At 29.3% G+C, this 23,979-nt stretch overlaps 2 protein-coding genes across 5 annotated transcripts in view; both read right to left on the bottom strand.

The window, feature by feature from the left end:
* Positions 1-23,979, bottom strand: part of LOC119678072 (dedicator of cytokinesis protein 1-like) — a 133,890-nt gene that overhangs the window by 45,303 nt on the left and 64,608 nt on the right. The window lies entirely within an intron of this gene.
* LOC119678073 (shootin-1-like) lies at positions 1,415-22,840 on the bottom strand. Of its 3 annotated transcripts, none has more exons than XM_038089725.1 (8): positions 22,741-22,840; positions 22,437-22,668; positions 22,191-22,377; positions 20,796-21,081; positions 20,617-20,729; positions 20,361-20,550; positions 17,898-18,333; positions 1,415-1,914 (listed from the first exon to the last, which is right to left on the bottom strand). In XM_038089725.1, exons 2-8 carry the CDS (start codon positions 22,621-22,623, stop codon positions 1,751-1,753), a joined length of 1,563 nt encoding a protein of 520 aa, XP_037945653.1. In that variant the 5' UTR covers positions 22,624-22,668; positions 22,741-22,840; the 3' UTR covers positions 1,415-1,750. The 3 variants fall into 3 exon arrangements, 2 of the variants coding, with proteins under 2 accessions (XP_037945653.1, XP_037945654.1); XR_005252312.1 differs by lacking the exon at positions 17,898-18,333 and adding an exon at positions 18,727-18,907 and having other exon boundaries at positions 1,826-1,914; XM_038089726.1 differs by lacking the exon at positions 17,898-18,333 and having other exon boundaries at positions 1,805-1,914; positions 22,741-22,839.

The following is a 23,979-nucleotide window of genomic DNA, read 5'->3' on the forward strand; positions in this document are numbered from 1 at the left end:
ATTATAATTTTCAGTGTAAAATGGAGTAATTTGTATTGAAAAGACAACAGAATGCTTATTGACCCATATCAAACTTGAGTAATTTTTAAGGATTAATTTTTTTGCTTGCTACACTTGATGAATTCTTCAGATTGAAAATTGGTATTCATGACGCAGTCTTTCCTAACGTTGTAAGCAAACGTGCCTCCCATTCCCATCTTAAATGAGTTTTTGCGGCAAAATTATTATTGAACTATAAGTAACGACATAAGTAATCCGATTCACTATTCTTATCAATCGTATAGATTGTTTGAATGTTACCATAACCGAACCCAATTGAGCGCCAACAGGTTAAATCTTTAAGCCTTTGTACACTGAGCGTACATTGATATGTTTTTAATCCACTTTATTTTATTTTTATGATATACCAAATAAATGAATTTAAATTAATAAAACTAAATTAAACATAACTATATTTTTTTTTTAGAAAACAGCTATAAACATATGTATTTGTTTCTGCGGCTCTTCAATCTGTACAGTGATTTGTATTGGCCTGTGATCACATCTGGCCTGGACAGCTCTGATTTAAATTATAGTCGCTTGTTGTAGTAATTTGCGAAATGCCCAAAAAATGCATACATTAAATACTTTGTTGTCATATATATCTCTAACAGCTCGTATTGTAGCATTCTGCATTAAGTTATTCCAATAATAATTTAATTATTAAAAGATGATTATAAAAAAAAAACTCCTATAATTGAACTTTTATAAGTTGTTTTTCTTTTTTGGGGAGGGGTAGAGCTTTATGCATCGTCAAATCAATCATCGTCTCGATCTAGTGTGATTTATTCTCTAATATATTCATATGTTGTATATATATACCTCTCTTCAAAGATACTTATTCCACTGGGTCTCTCTTATGTTAATATTTTAAGTTTTGCTTTTTTGATAAATGATTTGCGTTCATATCATTACTTATTAATCTCATATTTCCTTTCCTGCCTTATTTATTAGCAACTCTTAATCGGGACTCACAAAAAGAAAATAGGGACAGCTACGCTGTAATGCAATCATATTGAATGTGTGTGAATGCAGACTTGCACAATCCACACATTCAACAGAATTGCACCAAGGCGTAGATATCTTTAATAATAATTTTTTAATAATTTTTATTAATATTATTTTATTTAATTAAAAAGTAGTACATAAAATTTCGCATAATATATCGTTGTGTGGAGGAAGACTTATTTTGTAACTAATATATGACATACAAATTTTAGAATATATATGTATGTAACATAAATATATAGATTTTAATATAATTATATAAATGAACACAGCAATAATAACTGAAATATATATAAAAAATACTTAAAAAAAATAAATAAAATTTTAATAGAAAATATTCCTTTAGGAAATTGGATTGTTTAATGACCACAGAAGAAATAAGCTTTAAGCGTGTAGTTAAGAGCAAAAAAGATTATATAAAATATTTAATATTTAATATTTAAAATATGTATTATAGTTTGATTTCACAAGAAGCGTATAAAAAGCAATAAGCCAGTTAATTTTTAGTATATATGTATGTATATATTGATCCATCATATTGATGGATATTTAAAATAGATATATTAAATTGTAAGTATAAGGCACTTAAGTATTATTGATTCCTTTTGATGAAGAAGTCGTATATTCGTTGTTGAAGACGTTTGGCAGAGGTTAAATTGAGATGCGAGCTAGATTATGGTTATAGTAGAATAATGAAAGTTTTTTAGATATGCATATCGATACATATTTTAGAGTCCCTATTTTGTTTCTGACTTATTTCTAAGACTTGGAACATTTCCTGCAATGCATCGTTGGTTTTCGTTTTGCGACGATTTCGACGTAATGTCACACGCCCAGATTTGAATTCACGTACTAAAGCGTCAAGACCTGTAAAAAATTTATATATTTTTTTAGTGATTTCCTTTATTTGATTTGATTTCACATATAATCAATATATACAACACTTAAAGCACAATTTTACAAAAATTTGTTATATTTATTAATATTTTTTTTTTTAATATTAGTTTTTATTAGATTATAGTTAGAAAAAAGTCATGCTAATGTTAGATTAACTTTGTAAACTGAGTACATTACCTTATAGACCATTCTATTTGCCCTACTTATTTATCATAGAATGTTTCAGTAAATTGTTGTTCAATATTACTTATTTTAATATTTATAAGTTAACATATAGAATAAATTTCATTTAAATACTTGTGTACTCCTAACCTGATTCATTCGGACACAAAATGTTATTTTTAATTTTATAATATTCTATATTAACAAGAATGTATGTCCTGTATTCCTCCCATATATTAAGAGATCCAGCCTTGCACATGAAACAAGAAAAATTATAAAGAAAAACGGATTGGCTTATTTTTCCATTTTAATGGAGTATCAAAGAAAAGTGTACCGTATAACCATTAATTTTTAGTCAAAAAATGATAAATATAAATTAAAAAAGCTTAAATCGTATACCAATTGTCTGAAATAAAAAAGTAGGTTACTCAGTTCAACCACAACGTAGACTACGCTTGGAAATTAGACGAAAAATTAACATTGTCAATAGGTGCTACTATGGGTTCAATAGGCAATTGGGATGTAGAGCCCTCTTTTGACTGACGGAACTTATGCTCTGTAGGTTACTGTTGTTGTAACCCGCAGGGACCTATAAGCAAATAACATGTAAGGATATACAAGACGATTACATGGGCGGGAAAGTGGATGAATGAGGTGGAGGAATGATAATAAGGAGTGGATTGGGTATGTGGGATTCAAATTGAACGTTAATTAGGAAGAAGATGTAGAGGTTAGACCGTGACTCCGAATCAAGATGACGAATCACTAACTGCGCTTGATACGAGACTGGAGAACGACAGCAGGGGCCCCTAGAAACGAGTGCTGTGTTAGACCGAAACGCGATAAGGGGTTATAATGGGCAAATAAGTAAGTCAATAAAATAACATACTTAAGAGATCGAACGCTAGACAACGGTTAATAATAGATAAATTCGGTTTCTCAGATTAAGAAATCTTTTTCAATAGTAACGTGGATTTACTAACATCTTTCTGTTGTGTATATTGGAACATATTTAATATAATATATATTTATAATGAAATAACTTCAATAGTTTGTATATTGCACATGATTTTACTGATTTCAAAAATTTATCATTAAGTTCAGAATAACTTTTATATATTAATTTAAGACTGAACATTCCGAAATAAAAGCAATGATTTGTATAAAATAAAAATAACTAAAAATACTCTACATATTGTAGCTCTGAGGGCAAGGTTCAGAAAAGTAAATAAAATTGAACAGCAAAAAATCTTGAACAAATGTCAAACTGAGATGAGCGGAAAAACAGCATTGAAAGGAGCATTGATGATAGCAATGACGATGAGGCGATGAAATTGTGTCACTTAAGCTATGACAAAATAAAAATATAATAATAAAAAATAATATGACAACAGACAATCATAGTAGAACATCGAGTATAATAATGTTACCGTTGCATAGGTGAAATCAGAATGCAGGCAACTGTGGTAAAATCTGCAAAAATCTTACTAACAATTTTGAGGATAAAAGAATAGAACTTTTTTTATTTAATTATTTATTTTCCATTTTTATTGTATTTATAGATAGAAGTCCGGAATATTTATAGCATGAACTGCGTCACTTTGGGAAGGCACGCCTTCCCTATTCAAGCAGAAGAGAGCAAGTCTATTAACTTGGCTATGTCCCTAATTTCACATGATGAAAGCTGTATCAAGCCAGTTAAAAAAAGGGGCCCCAAAGATTTCGAGTTTTCTCCCATAATTGTAATCAGTATAATCACAACCGTAATACCCTAAACTCTAAGAGGATAGACTAAGTTTTAATGTATGCCTTTCTAATACCCAGTGGCCTTTCAGCACTGATACTCTAAGATTGAGTTAGTTTCGCTTAAGTTGAAGTCGCTCACTGGTTTATTGTTATAGAGTAAGTGTTATACTTTAAATGTAATTTCGAATGATATATTGAGGGATTCTGTAAAATTGTTAAGCATCTAGCAGAATAAGTTACGGCTCATTTTTGGGTATGCCGTTCATAACATTATTCGTATTAATAATAAACAACACTTCGACTGATAAATCCGTTCTTCTATTGGTTGAATAACATCTTGACAAAATTCGGATTTGCTTATCAACATAGTCTCCTTCAAGAGTAATAGAATCATTTCAGCGCTTCTCCAACATTTCGACAACTCTCTCGTAAAATGATTCATCTTAACAGAATAAAATCTGTTTCCGTGGATCTATTTTTTTTTTTGAGGTTTACGAACAGATTGTAATCATTAGAGACTAATTGTAATGAATTAGTCTCTAATGTTATTCGTGCAACTTGAGCATGGTAGTCAATAACTTGTGACATGGCGTCGTATGCCATAACATATCCAGTTGTCTGCTGCATTTTTGGCCACATTGGGTGAGGTTCTCCAGCTGCTGTGCACTCAGCTAATTGCCGTTTCGAGTCTGAAGCGGTAGATCTAAGTTTTGTTTATTGTTACATACCGATGCAAAAAGTCCTTCTTAACTCGATTCAATTGTTTTACAAAAACTTTAAATGAAATTTAAAGAAAATCTTTCATGCATTTACAAGACTTTTTATATAAACCGCCTTTGAACACACTGGGAAGAATGGTTCGTTTTAAGTCAAAACATAAATAAAAGTATTATTTATTGAAATTAAATAATTTGGTTCGGCTTAACCAAAAGATCATATTATCTGGATTCGTTTTAAGTAAAAAGTACCTGTATATATATTATCACAATGTATATATTTGTAGATACCTCTTAATATTAATTTAAGTAAGTATATGTTAATGGGCCTAGGTGGATCCACCAGGGATCGCCGGTATAACCTAACCCAACCTATATGTTTTCACTCTTAACCTAGACTTTTTAAAAGCTAAAACTAATATTTACTTATTTTACTAATTTTTTATTAAGATTTGATAAACCTTTTCCACTGTACAATAAATAAAGAAATTCAAAACCGACAGAAAAATATGCTTAAAATTAGAAGAAAAATGAAATGAAAGAAATAATAATATAATAATAAAAAAGGAACGCGAAAGACACTTGATACGTAGCGGCGTATCAACAGCAAGGACACAATTCCAGTACATGCACCTATAGCAGTCTTCCCCACCCAACAATCAACTACTACTAAAGCTCGCACATTCGAAGCGTTTAAGGACGACAGACTTCAAGGATTTTTTTCCCACAGCATCAACAACACAAGAACGACAAATATTGTATGCGCGTATGTATGTATGTCTGTGTGTGTGTGTGTCATTTTGTAAAAATGTTTAGCTTTATAAGCTTTAATGAAGGTAAAATATCATATGACAGCATATAAATAAACAACAACAAACACATAACACATAAACAGGCCAATAAAATGTTGGAGGAAAAAAATTATTCAGTCAAGGAGTAAGAAAGTAGTGTGGTTATTGGCAAAGAAAACAAAAAATATTATAATTTTCTCTTTATTTGCATATTTTCTCTTAATTTCATACAAACAACAATTTTTCGAGAGTTCATAGGAATTAGAGTACAGGTTGAAGTTTCGTTGCTATTGCTGCTTTGTGGCAATTGTGAAGCCTTTGCAAAATATTTTCCTTTTTTTTTTTCTTAATTTTCTCATAGTATTTTTATGTTTTTCTTTTTACTTGACTTACATAAAAAAGTTTTAAAGCATTTTTTTTTTCAAAGAATTTTACAAAATCAAGCCAGCATCCAATGCAACCCACTTATTTGTGGTTGAGACTACCTTAGGTACTTTCACAGCGTGTGGTAATCACCGCAGATTTTGTGCTTTACTACATCGGACCACCCAGAAATGTTAAGGCAATTCATTTAAGGAACTTAAGAATTACTTGGGCGATGGTTACGTTACAATGGAATTTCCGTTAACCGCATTGGTAGCCAGTTGCATTTCATGAATGCCAAGTAATATACGAGTGAGAATACACTGAGAAATTTAGTGGAGAATAATGCATGCTGAGAAAGAACACTTGCTGCAGCTGTTATGACACTACTTCCTTTAGTTACAAAAGTAGTATTAAATTGGCTCTCATTTTTCTGTCTATATGTGTATATCTCTAGCGTCTATTGCAGCAAAGTTTCTCAACTATAAACTTATATGAAAAACTATATTGTGTTTCTCAACTGACACTAGTTTATCTGACTCTGATTCACAAAATCAGTGTATTTTGAGTATACCACAGCTGTGTATTCTGTATTACCTTAGTGGACTGAAAGACTTTTTATATAAAGTACTTATATTTATATAAATATGTGGATTCCTAGTCCTTTGTTGTTGACTGTTTTGAATATTCGGTTCCTAAACTGTTGTTACATATTAAGTTTTGTAAATTTTTTTTAATAAACGTCCGAAATATATCTCTGAAAGCTTTCTTGACGACTTAAAATTCTTAAAAAACAAGAGTTTCGCGTTTTAAAATTATATATACTAACTGATATATATATTTTAATATTCATAAATTATACAAAAATTGCGGTGTTTGCGGAATCTGTACCCAAGTTTTCTACTATCAAGTACATTAAAAAGGGCAGTTAAAGTGGAACGTCTTAATTTATATTTTTTCTCGTAATTTTTTCTACACCGTTTTCCTTTGCACTTAGATACTAGAAAATTATATAAACAATCTGATTTAAAAAAAAATGTTCAGGGCAGAAAAAAACAACCAAAATTAACTGTTCCACGTTAGGAAAAAGTTTACTCAGCTTCTTTGAAGTTTCTTATCCACTTCAAACATTAGCGAACATTCTTGCACAAATGACATGCTAAGAGACAGAATAGACCCGATCAAAAAACATATAAGGGACAGAGCTCTGAAGTCATATGCGAAAACTGATAGGCTATCCTACTTAGCACTATCTAATCTTAGAGTAATCACTCTTCGCAAGGAGAGGTACGTAGATCTAAGATCAATCACTGAATAATCATGAAGCTTATAAGGAATACATAAATTAGTCAAGGAGATGGGTGGCACCCTGTAGTGATTTGAGTTAGTGCTATTGCGCACTTTTACTCTTTTGTGGTTGGGGACCATATCCCTGCCCCACACTAAGCTTTGACTATACTAGAATTATTATCATTTATTTATCTTTTAACTGATGACAGACTGTAGATCAGCATATCTTCCTGTGCGTCCTGAAGTGGACTTAAGGTTTGTTAAGGCGGGGTTCGGTAACGTATCAACTTTTGTGAATAATTTTAATGCTCTGTCCTTGATATATTTTTTTACTAAGTCGATCGTTAGATCTCTATGTATGTCTGTTGTTCTAATATACCAAGGAATCTTAATTAGTCTTCTTAAAGCCAGATTGTGTGCTATCTGTAATTGCTTTATGGCAGTATTTGAGGCTTTGCTGTAAATTACACATCCGTCCAGTAGTGCTGGCCTAATTATTTTAGTATATAATAACTTTATATTGTTGAGGTTGAAGCGATTAAAAATGAAAAAATGAGTGAATATTTTAATCTATTTCACAGTATTTGTAAGTGTTGTAGTTCTTTAGTTCTATGTGTATATTGAGCACTAAGACTTGGGTTCTATGAAAAAATTCAGAATTCAGATTATATTTTGAAACACATTACCTTCCTAAAACACATTACCGTCTAGATTAAGTTAGGAGATTAATTCTGAAACACACACTATCCTTCCAATCATCAACTTGATTACGTTAGGAGTTTAATCCTGAAACACAGTCCATTTTGAAATCACATTATTTCTTTATATAATAACCTTTATTTTTAAATATCTTGAAGTAATTTATAAATTAGTCGTTTAGTGCACAACTAACGACTAAGTGAAAAGTCAATTTCTGTTATTGATTTCAAGTTTCAATTGCACTCTTGAGTTTCTCTTATAAATTGGGTCATATTTTTAAAATGAAATGAAATTAAAGAAAAGCTTATAAAAATTTACTGTGCTTTATTTCATTTTATTTAGATTTTTATTTTTTTATATTTTTTTTTTTATTTCCATTAGAACATTCATCACAGGCAATGCGTAACATTAAACGCCGCTTCATACTTCTCACACTTGCACTGTTTACTGTCTTAACCATTATCACACCCACAAAATCTTATGCGACTTCAAGTGGTACATATTGTGCTAGTTTCAAGAATCCTACTAAACTACAATAACAACAACACAACACAACAACAACTACAGGAACAGCAATAGCAACAATAAAGACGACAACAAATACCATGCCAACTTGATTTCGGCAAATAAATAAACAAAACAAACCATTGTCCATCATGGCAGTTATTATGTAAAAATATATGCTAACAGCATATACACAAACTAACATAAAATGAAAACAAACTCCCGTCAAGGTACGGTAAGAGCGAGGAGTTTGTGTAACATACAACCATATTAAAGAAGTATACAGCGTAACGGTATTAAGCAACAGCAACAACTTCGAACAACACACATATACGTATATAACAAAAACAAAAACAAAACAACCAGCAATAGCAGCAGCAGCAGCAATAGCAGCAGTAGCAGGCAGCATCAGTAACAAAGCAACAGGAGCTAACTAATACAACAAAAGAAAAAAGGCGGCAAAAACCTAGTAGTAACAGTTTTACATCGAGCTATGCTAGCAAAGTAAGTATGGATGGAGGATGGCATCAATGGCGAACAGTAGCCGACTATGAAAATATTATACGACGACTATATGTATGAGGTGCTTGTATGTATATATATATATATATATATATATGATATATTTATTAGATTTGTTGTTGCTGCTATTGCTGGTATTGTGTTACACTGCCATTTGTAGCTACTGTTGTTGTTATTATTGCCTTTGAATTGTTTTGTAGCAGTTTGGCATGACACAACATTGCGGCACAGGCACAACTCGCTGAGTTTATAGAAAATATCAAAAACCAAAAAAAGGAAGAAAAAAAAACAAAAAGAAAATAATATGAAATAAAATCATTGTTGACGCGTCGTCGTTGTCGTTGTTGTTCGCTTTGCGTTTTAAATTTTCGGTTCATTTGTTCTTATGCGCCCGCATAGCATAAAACAATTTTGGCTCTGAGTTTGAAATAACAAAGTTCTCCATCTAACGATTTAAAGCCCTAATATATATTTTTATTACTTTAGAAAATAATTATAATAATTAAATTATTATTATTAAATTGGTACGTTTAAAAAAATTCAAATTAATGAAAAATCAAAAAATAAAATTAAAAGTACTCAAAGCACACGAATACTGTTGTGGTTGTTGTTGTTGTTGTTGCACATTTACAGTTGTGTGAAGTGTTTTTTTGTTGATTTTTAATTTGTTTTTGATAGAATTCTGTGCGATAAAAAAAGCGCGAAACGGGAAACGGAAGCATTTCACTTGTCAAATTATTTGAAATTTTTAATGAAGTGGAAAAATTTTGAACTCGTTAATTATTGGCTTCTTTTGTAATAATTTAATTAAATGCATTTAAAGTGAAATAGTAATAATTAAATTAAAAAAACAAATATATAAAATTAATTTAATCTGAATTTATTAAAAACGTTAAGAATTGGTGAGTGTTTTATATATATAAAAAATATTTAACGTACAATTTTTAAATAAGATAAAGTAATTTTTTTTATTCATATTTAATACAATAAAAAATATAATATTTTTAATATATATATTTTTTGGTAGTTGATTTTAAATTCATGAAATTATTGGTAGTATACAATAGCCAATACAATATATATATTTAACTATAATATTGTTATTATGGCAATCCTACCACAAAAGATTGGTGCTCACATAGGCATAGAGAGCTGCTTGTGATATCATATTATTATTATTAATTCGTGAAATATTTATTATTGCTTTGATATATGCAATATACATTATTATTTTGCTATGTGAAACTTATTATTATTAATAAAAAAAATTACTAAACTATACGTTAATAGGGTATCGTTTTCGACAATAGCTACGATGTAGTGCTTATAAAAAAGTTAACAAAAAAATATTTTTAATCTAAAAAACTTAAATATTTTAAAAGAATTTATGTACATACAAATTAGCCATGGCGTATGATTAACCAATTTTTAAATTAAATATAAAAATTGTGCGTGAAAAAAAAACAGTAGGTACTTCACTTCAGATGCCAATTACAGATAGATTATTAATAGGTATAATATTGTTTTACTAAAAATATACTTTATAATAAAAATGTTGAAATAAACGACATGTTTCTATTATGAAAAAATAAATAATATGTGCCGGAGTACATTTATAATGTCATCATCATCATGCAGACATTGCAGTGCATTGTTATTTTCATTATTAATAATGAATATAATAATGACTAATAATGAATCATCTCAAAACTAAAATTTAATGCAAAACATAAAAATAATTTTAATAATAACTAACATTTAAGTTTGGAAACATTCATTCCACTAATTACACTTTAAATTGCTCCCCACTCGTCATATTTGGCCCCAAGCGATTACTATTTGTTTATAGACCTCAAAACAATGTTCCAGTAAAAAAGATTTGACTTCGATAAAAAAAGTTATCGCCAAAATTAAAGCATATTTTACAGTCAAAATTAAATCATTCTACAAGAGAAGTATTGAAATGTTAGAAAAGCACTGGAATGGCTGTAGTATTCTTGAAGTAGGACAGTACTAGTGTTAAATTTTGCCAAAATGTTGTTGTTTTATTGATTATCCTACGAACTTAAAAGCCGTTGTATTATATGTAGTTCACAAACTACATCTGTATACACCAACCATACTTATTATCAAAATTCGAAAGTAACATACCAAATAGCATAATAAATTATTAAAGCTTTAAAATCAAAGCATTCCATGAATACATAAATAACATTCAATGACTTGAACAATAGTTCATTCAGATTAAATATTATTTACAAAATTATTATCATTCCAATAATATTATCATAAGCAAGAACTTAAAATCTTTGAGCATCTTTAATGGCAGACATTCTTCATTTCCGCTGACATTTTGCACCGAAATACAAGTACAGCAGAGTCACTAACTATACAAGGGACTCTGTTGTATATATGCCAATAATAACATTTATAGCTATCTAGTTACATATATATATCATACATGCATTATATATACATATATATATATACATATGTATATGTATATAAATGTAATGGCATGTGTATCTACTTAACGACATTTTTAGTTGCCGTACCAACATCTTTTATCACAAAAGGGAATATTAGCAAAATAGGAGCAATAGTTGTGCCAGTAGTTAGTTGTATTATTCATACAAGTACAAGTAATATTAATATAATAAGAAAAAAAAATACTGCGACTACTTATTGTGGAAATATAGAATATATTGACTTCGGTTACCTTAAGCATAATCAGTGCTATTCGATCGATATTTTACATTTATTTATAAGCAACTCATATATATTTGCAAAAAGCATTTAAAGCGCTCGCTGGCAGGCAAGGCAAGCAGGCTTGTAAGGATGTGTTTATGAAAATATTCATATTTGTAAACAATATATACCAGTTGCTTTCACATATCCCCATGAATACGTACAGACGTGTATACGTATGTTTCACCCGTCCAACGACATCTTCATAACTTACTACCAACAACAAATATATTTATTTTATATAAAGCACAGCAAACACAATTACCAGGTGATTTTTATGTAAAAAGGACATCATTCAATAATACATATTGAAATGCACGGGTATGTCATGCACAACAGGTTGGATTTATTTTCTACTCTTCTGACCCATGTGGACACACCAGCATTCATCTTAAAGTTTTGTTAAAGTTAATTTAAAGTTTTGTAAGATTAATTTTTTTTATACTTTTTCCTAAGAAAATAATTGATGAATTTATCAGGCGTTGTATGTGGTTATGATATGTTTCAGTGAGATTAAATTTTTAAATTATTCCTCTAAAATATTGAAAATGTTTATTCAAAAATTTTCTACACAATTTTTTTTTACATTTCTATTAAGGAATTTATATCCACTTAAACACTATGAGATGTTCTTAAACCAATAAACTGAAACTGACTTAAAGATGTTTAGGTGTTTCACTAATGAACACAATTATTTATTTCAGAACTATAAATGTAAATAATTGCAGACTGTTAAAAAATATATATTAAAGTCAGTATTGAAATGGCAACTGAATACAAGATGCAAAGACTCAACGATATGAAGGCATTTTGTGTATGCTAGTTGGCCCCGCACAAAAGATCTTTCAGTTTGCATTGCGTGCATACATAGTCTATCCATGCTAGTTGACTCGCGTTCTATTCAGAAAAAATTCCACTCACTCATTGAGATGTCCCGTAAAGGTATCAGTTTTGTGGTAGGTTTGTTAACGAGTCACCGTCGAAAACGAAACTATGCTAAAAGATTGTATGTACCATGTAGAGAAGGATGAAAATGCCTCACATCTGTTTTATTGCTGCATTGTAGGAGCAGCCTTTTTGACTTTCTTGGCCAGCTATAGGACCTCCCTTTGAAGAGTGTTTCTGGCTGTTCACAAAGTTCAAGGTGGTCTTTAAGTCTCTTAGCTCTTATACGACTACATATAAACTCAAAAACTAAGAACTTTGCATAAGTGTACATAACAAAGTTTACGCAGTGTTAGATAAATTTACCTAGACGTAAGTTATGCATAAAAACATTTGTCTGTAGCTAAACCTTTATGTAGATTTAGTAGTACACAACTTTGGAAATTTAAGGAGTGCTGCTTTAAACTCTATCTCTGCGACGGAACCATCAAATATTTTTACAAACTTATTTAGACTATAACTTATTTGATTTCAGACTTGATAGTTGAATATAATCTCTGTAAACGAAGTACTCCTCAACACACCTAGTTAAAACTATATATAATTATCAGAATATTAGATTGACATAAATGTGTGATAATAAAGTGTTTATATTGAAAAAATTAAAAACAATTCTATTGTTCTAATTCTATCTTATATAATTTATACGAAAATCTTTTTGTATATAACATGTATGATTATGTTAAACATAGATACTGTTTGAATGGTTTTATATCATTATTTTTAGAATAATTCATTAAAACTTACTAATAAATCATCGTTTTGTTAATTAAAAATGTTTATTTAAAAAAAAAATATATCATTTTCTTCTTTACTTTCACTTGAAAATACAAGAGTACAAATTACTGTAATGTCATATACTCGTGTGCGTATGAGTATTTTTTTATTATTATTTTTATTTTACATTAATATGTCACGTATACGTCATGTCGAAGGAGATTATAAATTTTTTTTTCTTAGATTTCTTCTATTTTATTTGAAACGATTGTTTCACAAAAAATATATTCATGTAAAATACTAATACGGAAATAAATTTTTTGAAATCTTAAAGAATAATTTTTTTTTTGTAATTTTTATTTAATAATTTTTTAAAGTTTGCAATTTATATTAAAAGACGATGAAATTAGTAATAAAATATGTTATAAGAAAATTAAATACAAACAGTATTTGCGAAATGAAATCCCTTTTCGTTTTGACAAGAATTTTAAAATTCTGAATATTTAAAAATAAGTATTCTTATATACATAATACTAAAAATGATGTTAAGATTTTAGAGGAAATATTAATGCTAAATAAATATAATAATTTAGTATAATTTTTTATAATTATTAATATAATAATAAATATATAATTAAATATAAATACTCCTTGTTCTGGCTACTGAATAAAGAAATCTATTATTATGCACTAAAGCAAATTTTTATAATTATTTTTTATAATTATTTATATAATAATAAATACATAATTAAATATAAATACTCCTTGTTCCGGCTACTGAACGAAGAAATCTATTATTATGCACTTCAGCAAAATTTTTTAATGCGCTCTTATCGTAAATAAAGATTTTATGTCAGTTATAGATAAATGCCAGAAAAATATGTCCACAGGAAATGTCAACATTCACGCAAAATTTCTAAAATGTGACCCAGTATTAAAGAAGCCTGTGTGACTGTTCACAATATAAAAAATATGGGAAACCAAAGCGTTATCTAGAAGGTAATACTTTCATAAACCATTACCATCCACCGTACAACATATGTTATATAGGAGCATGAGAACATTGTGATTGAATCTCAAAAAAGGGATTCTTTCGACTGCAACTACTATAGGGGCATAACCTCGCATTCTAATCCAAGTAAATTATTTATCGAATATACGTTCTAGGGTTGTTGATATACGTAGCGTAAGCATTTTATCGTCTTTAGTGTTTTTATTTGCACTAGATAGAATAGTAGAATAGTAGTAACATAACATAAACGATTTGATATCCAATGAACGCAATACTAAAAAAAAAATTAATACCTAAAACGGAGATTTCATATATGTTTTGTCTACCTCACATATACTAATAAAATTCGCTAAAACACGCTCATCCTAAGCAATGTACAAAGACTCTCATCTGGTAACGCCATGGACCTAAATGAACTACGCGTGGCCGTTTTGGTCTACCAGCATAACCTAAAGCCTGCCACACAGTCGCGCGAACCAACCGAGTAGTCTAAATATTTGTTCGTAAACTTTTTAGAGGTTGGTCTAGAAATAAGTAATCGAATAAGTGGCATCTTGAGCAGATACAGAGTTGTATATTGGAAGGAGATATATCGCAAAGTATGCTTAATAATTCCAAAGACACAAAATGTACAAATTTATATAAAAAGTATAAAATTACTAAATCTTTCTCTTTAAATACGCATAATATTAAAATTAAGACTGACAAGTAATTTTCTATATTTGCATTCAAGAGTTTGAAAATAATTAAAATATCATAGTAAAATGAAATAAAGTAGAATAATGTATCTAGAATAATAACAATTATGGGAACATAACAAACTAAAAGTCTGTTTACAAACGAGTTTAATTAATTTGGTTATTGTCACTGCAACTTTGAACAATGCTTCAGTGTACAAAAATCAATTAACTTGCTTGAAAAAGTATATTGAATGAATTACTTGTACGTGTGTTACTAACTTCATTTCCGTCTACAGCCACTACCTACATAGATGCTGTTGTAGATACATTTTCATATTTAGTTAGCAGAACAAAATACTAAAGCCAAACCGCTTCAAGCCACATAATAACGTTACTCGATGTGCCAACCCTAACAGTATTGCATCATAGATGCAGGATACGAAGAAAATTGAAAAACCTGTCACTTTTCCATAAATGTCAAAAAATTCAAAATTCAAACGAATATATCTTGCTAAAATAAATTCGAATATCTAAGACATAAATTTTAAATTGCTTATAAATAAATTAAATTATTTTATATTTTATTTAACTACTAAAGAATAAATTACTAGTTTAAAATTTATTAGAACTAAAATTTTTCTTTAAATCATTAAGTTCGTAGGATGCTTAATAAAGGAACTCAACTGCATTCAGTAATATAATCTCCTTTAAGAGTGATACATTCTTTTCCACACTTCATTAAAGCCTTAATAAGAGACTTTGGTTCTGACATTTACTTCATCATCAAATCCAAATCCAAATCCTTTTCCCTGGAGCATTCATTTTAAGCATGCAAAATGGTAGTAATTGGTAAAAGCAAGATCAAGATAGTATTAAGATTGAAAAGAATAAAAATGCAATTCTTTAAATATTGCCCTTGTGATCGCAGGATCTGTAAAGCAGATAACATGGAATAACAAAACTGTATACATGGATTAGGATGTATATAGAGGATTGGTTGTTTAGGAGTGTGAATGGATAGGCGGAGAAATTTAGCTACTTTAATGGAGCGAATTCAAAAATTGGTTGGACTGAAGTTTGTGTGTGTATTGTGGCAGAAAAATAGATAGGCAACAATATTAGGTTAGAGCTGTAGTTATGGCACATATTCAGAATTTATGCGTTACAGTCAGATTCTGCCCATATTCTGATTTAAATTGGGCTAGGACATCACGTGCTGCACGTTGATTAGCAAAGCTGTAATTAGGGGAGCTAGAGCAAGTTGATGTTACCCTCCCTGGGTTGGATCCTATGTTAGAATGGTAGGCTGGAAAAGCACATAGGATGAGAAAAATTGAGAAAATTGATAAAAAACTCGACGACTGGTTTGTCGCAAAAGAGGAGCAGTTTCTAACATAGTATTAATAAATTACCTGGAAGATTGGCGAAATTTGTGGAAACTGATGACCAATATTTTAAATAAAAAAACAAATTTCCCTTGAAAATTATGTTTTCTTTATCAAACGAAACTTGCATACATACCCCCGGTATTAGTAATCACATATATTGGCAATCACAGTTATTGACAATAACATGGGCTTCTAACTTTATTCACTTGATTTGATACCGTTTGACTTTTACTTTTTCTGAATGAAGTATTTGAAGATGAAAGGACAACCTGGTTCATGATATAAAAGTTCTATTTGTTTTGGAAAAATAATTATGTCTTTGAGACGATTTTAGATTAATGTTATAACTTTGTATAAGATGCACTTAAATGTCGTTAAACTTAAACTTGTTTATAATGTTTTTTATTTTATACAAGATTACATTTTTAACAACTACATCTAATGGAAAAAAATTATTGAATCTTTCCTTTGTTTTTTTTTATATTAGATTAAATTTTTTACAACTATATTTAATGGAAAAAATTTATTGAATCTTTTCTTTGGAAACCAAAAACTATTTATCAAATCATGAAGCTAGTAGATTTTATTTTATGTCCTGGGGTCAAAGAATGGCCGGGTCTACGTCCCGGAGCCACTCGTCGCCATCGACACCTCTTAAGTTTTCCTGTTATACTGTTCTAGAAAATATTACATCATCACTGATTAGTTACAATGTAATAAGTAGTTTTTAAATATATTTTTGACAGAAAAATATATTTTTATGTTGAACCTTTTCCGAGTTTGTGCATCTGAACACTTTTACTCTTTGATAACTGGGGGGTTTCTGCAGTGTCCAGCCCATCTCACTGACTAATTTGTGTATTCCTCATAAGTTTCGTGATTATTCAATGACTGATCTAAGATCTGCGTACCGCCCCGTGCGGTTAATGATTACACTGAGATTAGTTAGTGCTAAGTAGGGTAGCCTGTCGGTTTTCGCATATAGTTTCAGGGCTTTGACTCTTATGTATCATATATAATGTATATATATGTATGTATATATATATATCATATATCATATATAAGACTTATAATATTATTGAGAACAATTATTGTACTATAGACAAACATTAACAATGTTAATATTAACAAATAGTTAGAGAGAGGAAATAATACCTAATGTTAATTTAATTCATATAAACTACTATTATTTGCAAAATAAAAATTGTTTTATTTATTAAAAGACACCAAACACCAAATTATTAAAGACGACGACTTCCAAAACTTAAAACAAATATTTATGTTTACAAAATAAAATGGCTCAATTTAAAGGCAAGGAAAAGACGTTAACGCAAATTCATTAAAAATTTAAACCAAACTGCACGGAACACTGTGTACACTACAAATAAAAAGCACAACAAATCATGTATTTGTTGTTTGTATGATTTGTTGTTTGTCAAGTACCTTTGCTTTATGAACGAAATTTGTGCGAGTTTCTCTTTGCTTTTATTTTTGACTCTTAATTTCTAATGCTTTTTACTTTAAGTAAAAGTAAATAAATTTTATTTGTTTATGTGTGAGTGTGAGTGGTTTGGGTTGCATGTTTGATGCATGTTTGATACCATGCTTGATGTCTAAATGTTCTATGTTGTGCGCTGTGTAGTGTATTGTATTTGTATGAAAGCACCTACCTGTTGCAGCTTCTGGTTGCACTTGTTGCTTAACAGTACCAATTATTTTATCACCACAATTTCGTTGTTGTAGAAAAGTGTGCGACGCAATTCTGTCGCTGAATGAACCAGCTGCCCCACCGTCACCGTCACCGCCACCCACACCTTCACCATCACCATCTAAATTCGTAAAACGATTTGCATGCAAGTAACTAGTTGGAGGCTTATAAAGCAAAGTAGCAGGCATAGGTGGTGGTGGTGGTGGCGGAGGTGGTGGTGGTGGCGCTAGTAGCACAGTTGGTTCAACTTTTGTTTTGTACTTTTCTAGTTCATTTTCGGCAAGTTCGGCACGTGCAATCGCCTTATGCAGTTCAGCTTCCATAATTTCCAATTTAAGTTGTAAGGTTTTTAGTTCATCGTTAGTATTTTTTTGTATAGCCGCATCCATAAGACTCTTCTACAAAGTTGGGGGTAGGGCGGAAAATTAGTAGACAAAAAAATAATAATATTAGATATATGAGAGTTAATGTCAAGTACGATTATGTTTAAGTAGGCGCACAAAAATAGCACAAAATAAATAAGCAAAATAAATTAAAAAAAAAAAAATTGTATATAAAAATAAGCAAAAATAAAGGATTTAACAGTTAAAGAGATACATTTTAACAAAACAAGCAAATTTATGAGTTCAAAGCAGTTATGGTTAGATTTTAGTTCAAAATCCTGAGCCTCGTTGGAGGATATTTGTGAGTAGCTGGGATAGGGCAACAAGCAAGCCATCGGCAATGTTATTTGCTACACTGCAAATTTGCTATTTGCAGTGGCTTAACCACAAACACCAAGTTCTGCTTACTTCTTATCAAAAACTGTTAAATTATCAGGAAAACCGGAAAAAATGTATATCAAAAATGCCTTCACCACAATTCATTAAAAAGTAGAATTAAATAAACAATTTATGTTGTGCTGTAGTTTGTTTAAGAGCTTTTGAAAATATTTTGAAATGGTTTAAAAAAACCAGAAAATCTTTTCGTGCCCTATTTATTAAAATATATAAGATTATATGCATATAAAAATATATATAAATAATTTAAAATATATAAAAAATAATTAAATATAATTAAAAAAAAATTTTTTTTAATTTTCAATTGGTTAAGTTTTATAAGACGTCATTTTTTAAGAGTAGAAGTAAGAAGAAGAAGTATTGGGAGAACAGGCTAAAACCTTTTAATTTTATTTTTTTAACAATAAGCTTTTAAAGCCTAACATTAAAGCCTAAACATACTATAATGAATTATAAAATCAATTGTAAATTATTTTAAGGGGTCTCCGAATAACTAGCCAGGGCTTATTTACCAGATATAACGGCATAAAAGTTAAATTAATCAGATGAACTTTAGGAAAGCAGGATGGCGGATATAACGGCATAAAAGTTAAATTAATCAGATTGATCTTTAGGAAAGCAGGATGGCGGGTCTATCATTTCGTTTCAGTCTACAAGAAGTTGGCATATTAGCAAGAGGTCTAGCCAGCGGATTTACATGGTTTTCAAGATTTGAAATATGTTTCTGCCTTATTAGGCTAAAACCTGTCGCGTAAAAGATATCTTCAAATGACAACTCATTGATTGTGTCATATCAGTGGGATTTTCGGCCTGGTCGCTTCACAATTAACCAGATATTTATACTGCAAGAAATTCTGACAAAAACCTACGAAGACAACAACGATTCGCATCATCTTTTTGTCGCAATGTATGAACTCGATATCCCTGCAAAGTTAATACGACTCTGCAAAATAACATTAAGTAGCACACATACCTCTATCAAGATAGGATCCAGTCTTTCCGAGTCTTTTATACCATACGAGGCTACAGACAAGTTGAATCCTCGTATCATGTAATCACCCCGTTATCATTTAATCTTTTCAATGTCGTCGTAGATGTGATCATGTGCAGTGCAGAAGTTCATTGTAATCTATAGTGCTTTATCTGTGTAATCCAGTTAATTGTTAATAAAACATTCTCTAATAATATTAGAGGAACAACAATATATCGCAATGTATGAGATCTATTGTGTAGATTCAGAAGCGGCTGAAATGTTTTCTGTGCGCAGACGAAAAACTGCGAAAAAATTGCATTAAGACATGCAAATTGATATGCGACATTATGATAGGTGAGGTGTAGAACTTCAGTTGAGCACATATTGAGAGTTGATACATTTATGCGTGAGAAGTAAACGTTAAACCCATATTATATACTATTATCCTGACCTGAATTGAACAAGGATACTTCTTGCTGCATGGTGAAGGTGTCATTTTTCTCGAAAGATAATAGATGGAAGTCTATGGGTACTTTGTTGCTATGCAACCGTGATTTTGAAGAGAAAACTGCGTTTGTTGATTTTAGCAAAAATGACGTCTTTAAACTAACTTCGTAATTCGTAATTTTTTTTTGTTTTTTTTTTTTTGTTTCTTCAATTTAGTTTTACATACCATTTCGACAATACGTTCTCCATGATCTCTGTTTTGTATTTCGACTTCCTCCTTTATTTTCTCAAATTCTTCGTTAGCTTTAATTGTGGTAGGAGAAGGACTCGGTGCAGGTAAACCATCTGGTGCATCACGCAATTTAGATGTCAAGTCATCGTTACGTTGTTTTAACTTAATAAGAGCTGCTTCCATTCTACATAAAATAATTCAGAGAAATAAAATTTAAAAAATAAGAAAAAGTATTAAAAATCGTACGTACTTTTTGCTAGTTTCAACGCTTTCCTTCATATTTTCAGTCAATAATTTAGCAACTTTAGTTAGATTTGTATTTTCTGTACGTAAATTTTCATTCTCCTCTTCTAAATGATGTTGCTATAATAATAGAAAATTATCAAAATTAAATTTTTAAATTAAAAAAATTCTTGAATTCTAACTCACGTTCTCAACTAATTCAGCAATCTTTTCATTTGCTTCATAAAGTTGTAGTTCTACAGCATTCATTGAATTCTTCAGTGTCATAAATTCATCTACTAAACGTTCGATCAGATCATTAGTTATGGGTACACTAACAGCAGACTCAACATCAATGAGGCTTTCCATTTCATTGCTATTTAAACTAGGCAAAATTTTAAGTAATTTGCCTTTAAGTGCATCCGAACTGACCATTATGTTAGGATTACTTTCCTGTTGTCTGTCCTGTAGCAAGTTTAGTTCGTTTGTTAAACTAAAATAATTTTAGAATATAAAATTTGTTAATGGGTTTAAATATGTATACAATATTAAAAATTTTATATTAGATGGTTTCTTAGTTTGCAATCTCAATGATAAGATTATATAGAATCACGATTTAAAAGTGGTGGTTTTAACACACACATAACGCTAAAAAAAATTTAAGACTATATATCTATTGTGCTATTTTCTGGATTATTTAGTTCATTTTCCACTACTTTTTAGACTATACTTCAACTCAAGAACTGCTTAAAACCATGCAAATAAGTCTTATTAATTTATTATTGTCTGTAAAAATAAAATTTAATAGAAGTTATTATAGTATACCATCGGACATTTTAATCACCTAGAAGGTGTATTTTAAATTTGAAAAATATAAAAAATAAAATATATAACACACAGTATAAGTACACACATATAATATATATTTATTATAAAACAAAATAGTATATCCATATAAGTATCGAAGAAAAGTTTTTTATAGGTGTTAATAAAGTCTATAAAACGTTAATAGGAATATTTTTACTGACAATATAACTTTATATCGGATGCTTTTCTGTTATACTAGCATAACATAGAAGAATACTTATATGCTGAAGTATTGCGAGGTTATGAGTCTTTGTTTTCTATATTATGGTGGAAATGGTTTCGTCTAATGGGTGAAAATTTAGTGAACAATTTGCCTGATTGAACAAAATGCATAATGTGTTGAGTGAATGCTTACAGAATAGCTTCTATCGAAAATCCTATAAAACGCAACATCCACAGTATCTATAAAATGCATCATGGACAAGTCCTTATGTTGATCTGGAAAACAAAACTTTTGTTGATTGATGCATTCGAAAATAGTTATAGACTATTGTGGGACACCCACTCCCACATTACACATTTTTTTAACAAGATTGACTAATTAAAATTGTAAAATCCATGGATTGTATTGCGTTTAAAAAGGTCTGGAGATATACAAAGATCATTTCACTTTTTTTTGCAAATTATTATTTACTGTTTATTTTTTAAATATTCATGTGAACACAGTTTAAATGAGAACTAAAAACCATCAAGTGTTAAAATTTTCATTTCAATTAGAATAACATAAACACTTACCTATTAATAATATCAACTTTCATTTTATGTAGCTTATCTAAGGCATTACGTTCGCCTTGTACCTTGGAACATTTCGTAGTCAGTTCTTTGATTTGCACATCAATATTCGCCTGATCTTTCCTAAGCATTTGTAATTCTTCGCAAACATTCGTATGCTGTGACGCAAGTTGACTTTGTTGTTTTTTTTCTAAATTTTATAAAAGTTAATAAATTCAAATATAAATTTATTTGTGAATTAAAACTCACGTTCTTCAATTTCGATTTTAAGTGCTTTATTCTCCTCTTTCAAAGCAATATTATCCTCTAATAAAGTGAAGAGATCAGTTTCGGGATCTTGTTCATTATAATCTGGTTCTCTCACACGGCTGCGACTTCGAGTTTTACCTTCCTGTGTACGAAATGTTGCAACAGGTATACGTCCACGACGTTCCATTTTTCTTTCTTAGCTTTTAGAGCTTTAATAATAAAGAGCTTTATACTAATAAAAATAAAGTGAGTAAAGAAACTCCTCTCCTAAATAGTTTAATAAAGACACAACTAAAATTGTTACCTTTTAGATGTGAAGGATTATTCATTAACAACAAGAAATCCATCAAGGACAATTCGTAGACCATTAATCAATTATTATTTTTAAAAGAAAATATAACAATAATAAAGTAAATCGTTCTATTAAATTCCATTTATAATAGATGAAGTTATGACACAATTTTAAATCATATAGTCGCTAATCATAGACTTTAAAATTAAGTGTATGATTATTAGAAATTAAATATGTAATAAATATGAATTATCAAGATTAATTATAAAAGTTTATTGACAAACTTTTCATGACATAATTAGGCAATGGGCACTATGATCAAATACTCTATCTTCACTATAGACCAACTTTTCACAACTTAAGTAGACAATTAAAGATCAATTCTTCAATGTTAAATAATAGTACAAGAATATGTAAGCTATGTGAATAATATATATCTTGCTGATTTCGAGAAAATCAATTTTTCTTCTCAATTTTCACGAGGAATGCAAGAAGTAATTAAATATTTTATGAATAAACAAAAATACATACATACATATGTATGTAATATGTTCATACAATAAATATATTTAAAAAAAAATTGTGAATATAAATTGCATGGTGTTGTTGGGTTCAAATGGATGCCCAGTAAAACGGATAGCTTCTACTACATACAGGAACTATAACCAAATTGGACAAAATCATATCCTTTTTTTATTAACAACAACGTTTTTAATCTCAACAGAGTAGCAACGAATATAAAAATTCTGGAAATACATTTAGTATATAAACGTAATGTTTCAATATTACTAATAATTATTTGGCAATAAAACTAATATAAAATAAATATTTTTTACTTGCTTTTATTTATTTTTTTTTTTCTTTATGTAGAAGAGATCATATTTTTAACATGATCTGCATAAATTTATAATTTTTGTCAAATACATTTTTTTCTTGAATTTTATTTAATAATTTAATTAATATTACTTCGTTTAATTGATTTAAATTACTATATTATATTTTTCAGTTTTATATATTTTATTTAAATAATTTCGTTTAATTATTTTAAGCTGCTTCTTAATATTAAAGTTTTTGTTTCACAGAAATTATAATTAATTTATTTAGTATTAATGTTTAGAAGCAGCACATGAATTTTTTTTTATGCACTCATGTATTAAATTTATCTTAAAAGTTTTTATTTTCTAAATTTTTATATTTATTTAAGTTTGTTTTTAACTTACTACATTCTTATTTGCGATATTAAATTTGTTT

The sequence above is a fragment of the Teleopsis dalmanni genome, chromosome 2, assembly GCF_002237135.1.
Source record: "Teleopsis dalmanni isolate 2A chromosome 2, ASM223713v2, whole genome shotgun sequence".
Lineage (NCBI taxonomy): Eukaryota > Metazoa > Arthropoda > Insecta > Diptera > Diopsidae > Teleopsis > Teleopsis dalmanni.